This window comes from Engystomops pustulosus, chromosome 2 (assembly GCF_040894005.1).
Source record: "Engystomops pustulosus chromosome 2, aEngPut4.maternal, whole genome shotgun sequence".
Classification (NCBI taxonomy): Eukaryota; Metazoa; Chordata; class Amphibia; order Anura; family Leptodactylidae; genus Engystomops; species Engystomops pustulosus.
Window position 1 is genome coordinate 29,056,733 of NC_092412.1, and position 12,910 is coordinate 29,069,642.

General features: G+C 41.2%; 1 protein-coding gene across 2 annotated transcripts in view; it reads left to right on the forward strand.

The window, feature by feature from the left end:
* The first annotated feature begins 3,961 nt into the window (after positions 1–3,961).
* Positions 3,962–12,910, forward strand: part of LOC140117408 (high affinity choline transporter 1-like) — a 28,123-nt gene continuing 19,174 nt past the window's right edge. The window contains exons 1-2 of one of the 2 annotated variants that reach the window (XM_072134128.1): positions 3,962–4,082; positions 11,613–11,732. In XM_072134128.1, the coding sequence (XP_071990229.1) occupies positions 4,019–4,082; positions 11,613–11,732 (184 nt within the window). In that variant the 5' untranslated portion in view covers positions 3,962–4,018. Of the gene's footprint in view, positions 4,083–11,361; positions 11,733–12,910 lie in introns of those variants that run through there. The other variant, XM_072134129.1, reaches the window with a different exon arrangement.

Here is a 12,910-nt window from a genome sequence, read left to right on the forward strand (position 1 = left end):
CCCTCTCACTCTTCAACAGCCGTCCTGTGTTTACCCTGAACCCTGGCGCTCAAGGTAACTACATAATTGATTTGTACACCACATTACATCATTAACCCATCTCCCTATTACCCAATTCATCTGCATCACAAACCCATCTGTTCCACGCATCCACTATAGTATGGAATCCCGCCTGCTGTACACTATCTTTTTCTCCACCACCCCATACCTGCATGATATTTTATATATTACATTTTTATATATTATATTTTATATATTCTATACAGTTTACCCTATTACCATATTTTATATTATTTATATTCAGACGTTCCTACATGAACCACATGTATTTTCTTTTTATGAATTTTCTTTTACGCATTACTATGAATTTCCTGTTTATGTATTTCCTTTGATACTATCAATTATGAATTATTTTTGTCAGTACTTGTATGATATGAATTTATTCCACCAAGAAACGACGAAATGACCTGTACTTTATAGACACGTTTTTATTCTTTATATAATCTTTTCAAAAAAACAAACATCATCTTTTATATGTATATATACTCTAAACTAGTTTTTATCATGTTGTTTTGCCTAGCAATTATCACGGATCTGAGGAAGGGGGTAGACCACCCCCGAAACGTGTAGTCCTTTTTATCCTCTAAATAAATAATATCTTACACTCCACTACCGTGTCGGATACAACTCAATTGGGGCAGCGCGTCTTATACCAACCCGGTTTTTTCAAACCTTTACATCCCTGTGTCTCTCTCTTCTTGAATGCCCTCTCTTGACCTGCCTGGCATGGACGAGGCCTGTCGCACCTGGTACAAGTGACCATAGGAAGTCTAGTGCTTGGCCACACCAAAGCCAGCCACTCAGATACCAGGGGAATCTATTTGGTCAGGCCCCTGGTGGAAGGACATTGCACATGGCCTAGAATGAACATAAAACTAAATAAACATGTTAGATACCTGAATTACCTGATCTATCTAATATAAAGCTTAGTGTATGTGTGTGTGTGTGTGTGTGTGTGTGTGTGTATTTATGTAACTACGCTAAAGGAATCTGCACCGTCACATTTACAATCACCAAACTTTGCACAGGCTCTCTCTGTGACTCAGGGAACGTCATAGGCTAGGTTTTGAGCCAACTTATTCACCCCACGCTTTCCAAAATACACTTATTAAGAAAACTGGAGTCAGAGACAGACAGAGATGGTCATAGACTGTAATAGACAGAAACAGACATAGTTGGAGACAGAGATAGTCAGAGAGAGTCATAGACAATGAGACACAGAAATGATCTTATACTGTCAGAGACAGAGAAACTCAGAGACAGAGACAGTCAGTCAGAGAGACACAGAGACAGTCAGAAAGAGAGAGATAGATGAATATAAAATATTTTTTCTTAAGCCATTCTATTTTGCTATAGTTAAGAGCATTTTTTTCCTATCCCGGGCAACGCCAGAGCCGTACACACAGATCCGTACACCGAAATATGAAAAAGAGTCAGTGTATTTACATGAATGGTGGTAAAATATTTCCTTTTTACTTAGTTTTTTTAAAAATTTTTTTACTTTTTTACTTAAGTTAAAAGGCAGAATTTTCCATGCCTCGGCGTCTCAAGCTGTTGGCTTGTGTGTGATGATGTCACATATCCTCAGTCATTCGGCAGAATAAATAAACAGCCCTACACGCAACGTCTGCTGCAGCTGACACATTGTACCGCCGCTGTGCTCACCAGAACTGCAGGTGCATGGAAATCCCTGAGGCCATGAAAAAAAGGAATAAAAAATAATAAATATGATGATCCTTCAATACCCTCTGGGACCACAAGGTTACAAGGCCTGACAGTCAAAACACATAAAAGGGATTAGTGACAAAGAAAAATATTCATTGAGTTTTTCAGTTTAAGAGTCTCAGAGGTTTCATTATTGAATTAACAGAATTGTCCAGACTTATGGTCTGCTTTATTATTGGTTCTATTTCTTTGGATAGGTTTTGAAACTTTTGATATATACTTTCAACCTGCTTCATCTAGACGATTTGCCTCTGGTTTTGGAATTATACTTATACTTGTTCTTGAACATTGGAATGAAACAGAAACATTTAACCACTAAGTTGGGTGCATACTAGGGAGCTGTAACTATTATGCTGTGTGCCCGCTAGTGACTTGTCACCTCTAAACAGTGTACTTGTGTGTCCACAAAAGAGCCCTAACTTCTAAACTGGGAGCCCACTATAGACTTGTAACTGCTAAACTGTAACTAAAGACTTGTAACTGCTAAGGTGTGTGCCCACCAAACACCTATAACTGCTAAGTTGTATGCGTACCGAAGACTTGTAACTGCTAAGCTGTGTGCCCACCAAAGACTTGTAACTGCTAAGCTGTGTGCCCACCAAAGATTTGTAACTGCTAAGCTGTGTGCCCACCAAAGACTTGTAACTGCTAAGCTGTGTGCCCACCAAAGACTTGTAACTGCTAAGCTGTGTGCTCACCATAGACTTGTAACTTCTAAGGTGTGTGCCCACCAAACACCTGTAACTGCTAAGTTGTATGCGCACCAAAGACTTGTAACTGCTAAGCTGTGTGCCCACCAAAGACTTGTAACTGCTAAGCTGTGTGCCCACCAAAGACTTGTAACTGCTAAGCTGTGTGCCCACCAAAGATTTGTAACTGCTAAGCTGTGTGCCCACCAAAGACTTGTAACTGCTAAGCTGTGTGCCCACCAAAGACTTGTAACTGCTAAGCTGTGTGCCCACCAAAGACTTGTAACTGCTAAGCGGTGTGCCCACCAAAGACTTGTAACTGCTAAGCTCTGTGCTCACCATAGACCTGTAACTGCTAAGCTGTGTGCCCACCAAAGACTTGTAATTGCTAAGCTGTGTGCCCACTAAAGACTTGTAACTGCTAAACTATGTGCCTACCAAAGACTAACTGCTAAGTTGTGTGCCCACCAAAGACTTGTAACTGATAAGCTATGTGCCCACCAAAGACTTGTAACTACTAACCTATGTGCCCACCAAAGACTTGTAACTGCTAAGCTATGTGCCCACCAAAGACTTGTAACTGCTAAGCTGTGTGCCCACCAAAGACTTGTAACTACTAAGCTCTGTGCTCACCATAGACCTGTAACTGCTAAGCTCTGTGCTCACCATAGACCTGTAACTGCTAAGCTGTGTGCCCACCAAAGACTTGTAACTGCTAAACTATGTGCCCACCAAAGACTTGTAACTGCTAAGCTGTGTGCCCACCAAAGACTTGTAACTGCTAAGCTATATGTCCACCAAAGACTTGTAACTGCTAAGCTTGTGCCCACCAAAGACTTGTAACTGCTAAGCTATGTGCCCACCAAAGACTTGTAACTGCTAAGCTCTGTGCTCACCATAGACTTGTAACTGCTAAGCTGTGTGCCCACCAAAGACTTGTATCTACTAAGCTATGTGCCCACCAAAGACTTGTAACTGCTAAGCTCTGTGCCCACCAAAGACTTGTATCTACTTAGCTATGTGCCCACCAAATGCTTGTAACTGTTAAGCTGTGTGCCCACCTGAGCCCAGAAACCACTGAAATGCGTAATTTGTGCAGTGGGAAGCATATTAGGTCGAGGACATGTGTGTTGTATGATAGACCACCATAGGGGACAAGGCAAACTTTTGGTACTGCACAGGATATTCTGAAATCTAAGCCAGAGTCAGTAAAGGGGAGCGTGTGGTTGGGTCTTATTATGTCAATATTATTACAAATCTAATTTAAAAAATAGATATTTTTCTTACATTTTTTATTTACCGTAGTTAGTCTACTAATGACATATGAGTAAAGTGCATGTATTATTGAGATACAAATTGCTTTTACATATTTTTGGGCCTGTTGTAAAAGCCCAGTATGATCTTGTGGTTAATCAATAGCGATGGCTTCCCCCAAACTATAACGCAGGAGCTGACAGAGAAGAGCCAAGAAGTCAATTAGGAGTTGGCGAACTCCCCATGGAGCCGCTGCCATTTGTGCTGAGGGGATTAACAGATTGAAGTAGATGGCTGTGTTCTCAGTAGGAAGCTGTGCAAAAATGCATAAAACAGCGATCATAATTATTAAAGGTAATTGCTAAGAAAAGGCCTCCATAAAAAAAAGGAAAATATAATTTACTTTCCTGATTAAGCAAGAAGAATATTTCTCCTCATTTGTAGTGAATTGAATGATGGGACGTCTTAGTTGTTTTATATTCGGGTCACGCACAGGTATGTGCAGGTGAGACAAAAGGTCATGGGGTTAGAATATTTAAAGGGGTCTAGGATTAGAAAATCATGGCCGCCTGCCACATCTGTTATTTTAGTTCCTTATAATCTTTTTAAAGTTAAATTCCATCCAAAGTTACTACCTATCATTTTTTTACTCACCTCTTTAGCATATAGGTCACTGCAAAAAGGTAAAAATAATAATTATTTAATTATATAGCGCAGTGCTGCACAGAGTTTCCCAAATCGGTCCCTGTCCCCATGGGGCTCACAATCTAAACAACCTACCAGTATGTTTTGGAGTGTGGGAGGAAACCGGAGGACCCGGAGTAAACCCACGCAAACATGGAGAGAACATACACACTCTTTGCAGATGGTGACCTTGGGTCTTGAATCCAGGACCCCAGTGCTGCAGGGTTGTAATGCTAACCAATAAGCCACTGTGCTGCCCCCATAATTTCACAGGTTGTCACAGTTCCGCCCCATTTCTATTATTGTATTTCTGTGGGCCTAAAACCTGTTACCCAGATGTACTATATAATAGATTCTGAAATACTATTTTTGTGATTTTGCTTTAGTTTGTGAAATGTTATCTTACTTAAGTAAGTTTTGGACTATGTTTCCTTTAGGTCTATAAGGGGAGGTGTTTCAGGGGGCCCAATCTCAATATTTCCAGAGGACATATCCTTTTGATAGCACATTCAGACCATATCATTGATAGGGCCTACTGGGATATTCATAAAGAACCCATGTGATTGGCTCCAAAAGCAGGGTCATTTTTGTTTCCCTTCGAGGGATTTTTGGTTTCTATTTTTGGACCACCAGAAGATAGTCTGGAATTCTGGTTGGCCATTCCAACCCTGATTCTAGCTGTATGATTTTCCATTGCCTATTTTCTCGAGCTAGTCTCCCACCATTCGAAAAATAAATAGTGTGTTTTGGCCGATGGTCTCTACTGACCTTGTCCAAATCCTTGAACCAGGTAATGATAATTCAAGATTTTTTTCTGAGAAAATGTTCACAAAACGACACGGACGTGTCCTGTCTACCTCCTAGCACCACCAGCCTCAGATTTGTACACCGCCTGGTGCCTTTTCCAGAGACTTACAAAAAAAGACTATTTGGCGTCAGCTGTCAGATACACAAAATATTTACAGAGAAAATCTCATTTAGGCCAGACTGCTGGATGCTTCAGTACGCCTCAGCAGACTTGTTAATTAATAAATGCATGTTTAGGGATCCGAAACAAGAGCCTACTTAAAGGGACTCTACCGGCTCCCAAATCCCCCTTCAAGCTAAACCAGCATAGACACACCGGCGGCGATTTATCAAGCTGTCTAAAAGTAAGACTGTTCTTATTTACCCATGGCAACCAATTACAGCTCAGCTTTCATTTTACCAGTGCTCATGAATATTTTGAAGGGGAGCTGTAATTGGTTGCCATGAGAAACTAAGAACATTCTTACTTTTACACAGCTTGATAAATCTGCCCCACTGTTCCTGTTTTCGGGGCATCTGTCTATATGAATGGTATAGTTTTATTTTAGAATTGATGCAAATTAGCTTTTCAGTGCATGAGGGGGTGTAACCTTTTCTGTTTGTCTCTCGACTTACTTTACCTTAAATTATGCCTTAGGTATTTCCTTATGTTCACAACTCACCCCACACAGCAGTGCTGGAGCTGGGCTTTCTCTTTGTTACTGGGGTTGACATTGAGATTGCTGATTCTGCACTCTATATAACTACCCAGACTGAGGCAACATGGCTTGTTGGTGCCCCTGGACAAAAGAAGTACATGCCATTGTTACCCCTCCACCTTCTACACGAAAGCATATTGTGGTTTGAAGGCCCTTTCATACACTATGGGGGTAATTTACTATGGGCCCGAATCACGTTTTTACATTGCGTTACCCGAATATTTCCGGTTTGCGACGATTTTCCCTGAATTGCCCCGGGTTTTAGGCGCACACGATCGGATTGCGGCGCATCGCCGCCGGTGTGCACGCGACGGAAATCAGGGAGCGTGGCCGAACGAAAACCCGATGGATTCGGAGAAACCGCCGCATTTAAAAAAAAAAAGTGTCGCTGGACACGCGCTTACCTGCACCCACAGGTGAAGTTCAGTGCAGCATCTACACCTGGTAGACGTCGGTGGAACTGCCTTAGTGAATCGCCGGAAGACCCAAATCCTCCACACAGAACGCGCCGCTGGATCGCGAATGGACCGGGTAAGTAAATCTGCCCCTATGTCTGTAGACCAGTATCAAACTTGGCAGAAGGTTTGAGTGGCAATGGATCCTATGAGGCTTGGGCCCTGGGTGACCACCTAAAACGCCCATATTGTAATCCAATCCAAGCCACAGTGGGTGCTTCCAGGAGATGAGTGGCCAGTCGAAAGTGACTTATGAAAGATGCAAGATATAGTAATTGATAGGGCCTAATGGGGTATTCATAAAGAACCCACACAAATAGCCCATGTGATTGGCTCCAAAAGCAGGGTAATTTTCGTTTCCCTTCGAGGGATTTTTGGTACCTACAAAACAGTTTAATTCTACCCAAAAGATTCTATTTCTGTAGAATATATATATTATATGTATTGGTATATTTTTAGTGGTAGAAAACCAGTGAGAACCAACATGCGCCAAGCAGGGAGCCACTGACTACATTACAACGATATTATATAGTCTCTCAACTATTGGAAAAGTTATGATCCATGCAGTACCTAAGCACTATACCAATATATAGTGACCAAGTAACAGCTCTGTAATACAATATATCAACACTTTTTCACTGTGCCCCTAGGTGTGAAGGTCCTCAGCCTCCATTGTATATGGCACTAGGAGCTGCTGGCGAATGAAACTTTTGAAAACACATTTGAGTACAATGACCAATGGTAAATATTTGAGATTTTTGAAGCCCCCAAGTTTATGGACCTCAAACATTTTGACCGATTTCCTTGGTGGTCTCAGTCCTTGTGGATGCACCTTGTGAGATCACAACCCAAATCCTTGCTAAAGATGTAACTTGAAGGTCTTGAGCTGAGATCTGCACTTTTTAAACTCGTCTTAAAGAAGACCAATCGCCCCAATTACTGTACATCATACACAATTCACCGATTTGGATCCCACAGAGATTTTTTCATAGAATCCGTGGGCTGTTCAGGAGATTAATCTGGAAGGGCAAACGAGCTAGAATTAGTCTGGATACTCTACAGAGGGGTAAAATGGATGGAGGCTTAGCAATACCGAACCCGTGGCTGTACTTTATAGCGGCACAATTACAACATTTTAAAGGCTGGGGAATGGAGATAGAAGGAGAATTAGCGCATTCCACATGTCGACTGATTAGTTTATGGACGAAGCATACGATACCACTGCATGCTCTGGAAAGTGGATTTGGTGGAGGGGAAATAGGCAGTAAACCGACAATGTCACTAATGTCCAAGGTGTGGACTAAAGCCAAGGATATAATAGGTATCCCTAAATATACACCTGACACTCCACTCTGGCGAAACCCTGCTTTGCCAGAAATATTTAGATTGTAGGGTTTTTCCCCATGGGAAGCGAAAGGGGTTAAGACGCTGAAACATGTTTATTCAGAAGGAAACTTTAGAACATTTGAGGACATACAAGCTGAATTCCAATTGCCACATGCGTGGTTCTATCAGTATTTGCAAATTCGACATGCTTTTGAGGTACAGTCCAGGATAGAACAAATAGAGGTGGGCTCCAATGGGGCATTGAATAGAATATTGAGGTCAGGTTCTACTAAGGGCCTGATCTCATATTCTTATACAGTGCTATTAAATGACTCTATTAAAGATATTCCATTAAAATGTCGGGAACATTGGAATAGAGAGGTGGGCCCCATTGAAGAGGAGCAGTGGACTGAGGCCTTAGAATTGGTGCCAACCCTTTCGCCCAGTGAAGCACGTAGGATGTCTCACTTATTTCTTTTACATCGAGCATATAGGTCACCTCAATTACTATTTCGGATAGGAGTTAGGCCTAATTCAGAATGCCCGAGATGTGGAACTGAAGAGGCAGATATCCTCCACATGATGTGGGGATGCAGGGAACTGGAGTCTTTTTGGAAATCTATATTAGAATTGACGCGTAAAGTTTTCTCTGTAACCATTGAAGAAAGCCCACTAGCATGTCCATTGGGAGTTCTGAAGATAGACAACCTGACAGAACCTAATAATATTGCAATACAAAGATCTTTATATCAAGCTAGAAAAGTCATAGCTGCCCATTGGATTAGGCCTAGGCCACCGGACAAGAAAGAGTTTATAGACCGTTTGAATGCAGTAATACTATTGGAATATAGCACATATGTGAAGAGGAATGGGGTCTCTAAATTCGAAAAGATTTGGGGCAAGTGGCTTGATACACCTGGTTTACCATCAAACTCCCTAATAAGGCTAAGAACTAGCTTAGAATATCAACTATCACTGGTAAGATAGTAAAGATAGGTTTAGGTCTTCTTTAACATGTGAATAAATATATGAGACCGGAAGGGTCTTGAAGAGCTGGCTCGCAGGGGTGGGTGGGGGGAGTTGGGAAGGGAGGGAGGGAGTATGCTACTAATAATAAGCATTTATGATAAAACATACATTCTGTAAGAGAAAATGGATACAAATGTAATTACCCTGTAATGCTTTAATGAGTATAATTTGAGGCTGTATTATTGTACAAAATCAGAGCTTATTGTAAAGATATGTACATACTCCCCTCCAAGTTGTGCTTGTTGGGTGTGTTGTTTTTTTCTTAAAAAAATGTTCAATAAAAATATCTGATTTAAAAAAAAAGAAGACCAATCACCACCTCCATCCACTCCAGCTCTTTGCATCCCTTAAAAAGTGCCCCTCCACAAATTCCAATAAATTTGGAATTTTCTTTCCAACACCCATCATTCCCCAAGTAATCAATGTTGATATTATCATATTTCTACAATCAAATAGGTAGATCATGTGTGTCTTCTCCAGGAAAGAACCACCCACATGCCAGTAGAGAACCTAAATGGCAATTGTCAGATGGTTGGTCTGGAGCCAGAGACGGCAACTTGGCTCTGACGGCAACTTGGCTCTAATGGCAACCTGACTGTAGAGATACTAACATATTATGACGTTGATTTTCTGGGAAAGTGGGGGGTTAGAACAGGGAATTAACTAGGAGCGACAGGGGCCCATAGCACACTATTGAAAAGGGCCCACTTCAACCTTAAAAAAACATGCATATTTGTATACTCACACAGCATATACACACCATATACACAAAAACAGAATAAAACATACATAAATACACATATATGCAGTATATATGCACAACACAAACATTCACACCCAATACTGCAGATGATGGGGCCCCCTGACACTGTGGGCCCCATAGCAGCTGCTATGGCTGTTACCACTGTAGTTACATTCCTGGATTTCCTGAAAAATTCAAACTATGCAAGAATCGGTGGGACAGTGCAAAGAGTCGGAGTTGGTGATCTTGTTGAAAGATTTTTTTTAAGTCGCAGCCCGGCCCCTAGTAATATTCTGATAAGATACAATATATTCTGCGCCAATCTTCATAAATGAAGCGTAAAATAAGGAGCGTCTCATTTTTTTATTGCAGGACACTGGCAGAGTGGCGTGTTGTGCTCGGCATGGCGGGAGGCCAGGCCAGCATTGTGTGCACTGTTTAATGATTTCCCAAATGCAATGTGGATCTGATTTTGTTCAATACGGTCTGACAAAGAAATCTTGTGTTTTCAGCTTGTTTATTGCCAGGCTCGGCCGCAGACAAAAAGAAGGAAAGCAACTCTTTATAGCTGGCAGGAGTTTACATCTCTAAGTACTCCATCTACGCAGGTATTTAACCACAGCGGCACAGATGGAGTCTGAAGTGTATTGCCATGTTTTTGGATTTTTTTTGCAAGTTTTTGTCACAGGTTTTTTGTCCCTATTCTCCAGGGTAATTGCGATTCTGGACATGTATCTCGTAGCGGGGAGACTAACTCGCCCCGTCACAGTAGATTATAAATCAATGTGGCTCCATCCTGTATTTGTGTTGTAAAGGAAGACAGAGTTTGTGTTCAGAATGTTAGTTGTATTTTTACGTAGTTTTTTTTTCTGACTTGAAGTGAACGCAGGCTCATTTGACTTCTGTCATATCACATATCAACTAAACATATGGCCTTGTAGGTGAAGTGTTGTCACGGGTGCCCCTGCGATCCGGGACATGGATCTCGGGGGCACCCGTGACAACACTTCACCTACAAGGCCATATGCCCCTTTCTAGGCCCTGACTTACTTCTCCACGCTCCTGCTCCGTATCCGACTAGGCCGCAGGCGCATCCCCCCACCCTAGGGGGCGTGTGTGTCTGCTCTTCAAAATTTAAAGGGCCAACGTCCTCGTTATTGGCGCTGGTTCTGCTATTTAATACGGTGCTGCTATTTAATCCGTCGGCTCCCATCATGCCCTGCCGGATCTTCAAGTTATTCCGGGCACGGGTGAGCCGCAACCCGAGATATGGGTCACGGGAGCACCTGTGACCATGAGACCCCGCACACAGGCAACAAGTAGCACCACCAGGGTCCACTTATAACCAGCAACTAGTAGAACCAGTCTTAAGAGACTTAAGAGGACTTAAGAGACATATTATACTACTTCGTGGTACATTGCCCACCAGAGCTGGCGTCACTCTGGCTCATTGCCTCTCTGCAGTGACAACAAATGAAATATTTAGCAAGAGATTTTCTAAATATATTTTATTTTCATTCATTCAGCTTACCTGCCCCTGCCTGCTGCCAATGTCCATTTTTTTCATTGCCTTTAAATTTCCAATTCGCCTTTGTATATCCCAAAATACAATATCAACCTCTTTATTACTAAAAACATTCCCCAAACTTGGGGATGTCTCCGAGCCCCAGAGTCTCCAATCTCTGCATCACTGCCTGGAAATTATCTTAAATTTCGAGAAAGGGCAAAGTGAATGAGACTAAGAAGAAACAAAAAAAGAGACAAACATAAAGTGAACATACAAGCTCCTTTCTTCTTCTTCACATCTGATTGAAGCTCCTGGGCTTCCGGCCAAATTCTTCCCCCCTGCCGGGTGTTGTTGGAGGGACTAGAAAAGTTTTTGTTTCTTTTTACATTTTTTTTTAAACACAAGTACAGGAGGTCCATGAGATGAGCTGACCCAGCACCACTGCCGCATATGGAGACCCAGTATATAGATCAGTCAGGCATCAGTGGAGGAATTCCAGGGGATTTGGTACCGTAGGACTCACGATGCTTGTTTCTATCTATCTACTTTAGAAAGTTCTGGGAACACTTGTATAAAAGATGGCACTGAATGTTCCCGGCTTGATAGCTGTTATCATTTTCTATGCTATGACCTTAGTGACCGGTCTCTGGGCTGCCTGGAAAGCAAGAAGGAATGAGAGGAACAAGAGGCAAACCGAGGTGGCCATTGTTGGTGGAAGAAACCTGAATATATTTGTTGGGCTTTTTACAACTACAGGTATGGTGATATAACCTTTACTATATCTACAATATCGGAGGTAGAAATTATGCAATTTTAATTTGTATACAAATATTTATTGGGTTATATCTAATAATTTATGTATTTTGCCTTATTGTGAAAAAATTTGGAGCTGTTAAATTTGACCACTTCGAGGCAAAATTGAGGGTTAGTTTTTTTTGGCCCCATGGATGAAGTTATCTTATGTTGTTGTCTCCCTCACACAGGTTGTGGAACCATTCATTTATAGGATAAAGAAATGATACTTTATACAATGAATACTGAGTGGTTACTTTATCCCATAGGGGAGGAAGTTTTTCAAAATGTAAAACCCTTTCATTTATGAATTTATGGTCATTCAATAAGTTGATCTCTATTATTAGGAAACTTACACATGGCCAAAGTGATGAATCCATGTAGTCCAAATGGATACAAATGGATCCTATACCTTTGGCGTCAATAGATTCTGGAATTTTTGATATGCAGTTTTTTCCCCAATTCAAAACCTGATGGTTAGGACTTCAAAAATTTAGTACGTGATTGTGTGTGTTGAATGTTATTATACGCCATAAGCAAAAACTGTCACTTTAGCGATACAACATTTTGGAGTGTTGGTTGGCTCTATAGGTCATATCTCAATTCCCTCATTACTGCCCCTATTCAATTATTTTCTGCATTATCCACACAATTTCCTGAGATGTATTAATTAAGTTTAAAAATGTCAACAATTATCTGCCCAGGAATAGTAAATTAATCAGGAAATTAAAGACCTTTTCAAAGAAATGGAAGGGATTATGTCTGTGGGTCAGTCAACATGGGAGATAATTAGTAAAACATTATAGAAAGATAGACAGATAGATATGAGACATAGGAGATCAGTAGTAGTAAGATATTATAGATAGAAAGACAGATAGTTATGAAATATATAGAAATACAGATAGATATGAGATAGATAGATAGATAGATAGATAGATAGATAGATATATTTGAAATAGATAGACGATAGAACATAGAGACGCCTCATATGGTGACAGGAAGTGGAGGAATTCCAGGGGATTTGGTACCGTAGGACTCACAATGCTTGTTTCTATCTATCTACTTTAGAAAGTTCTGGAAACACTTGTTCCCGGCTTCATAGCTGTTATCATTTTATTGACCAATCTCTTTCTCTGGGCTAG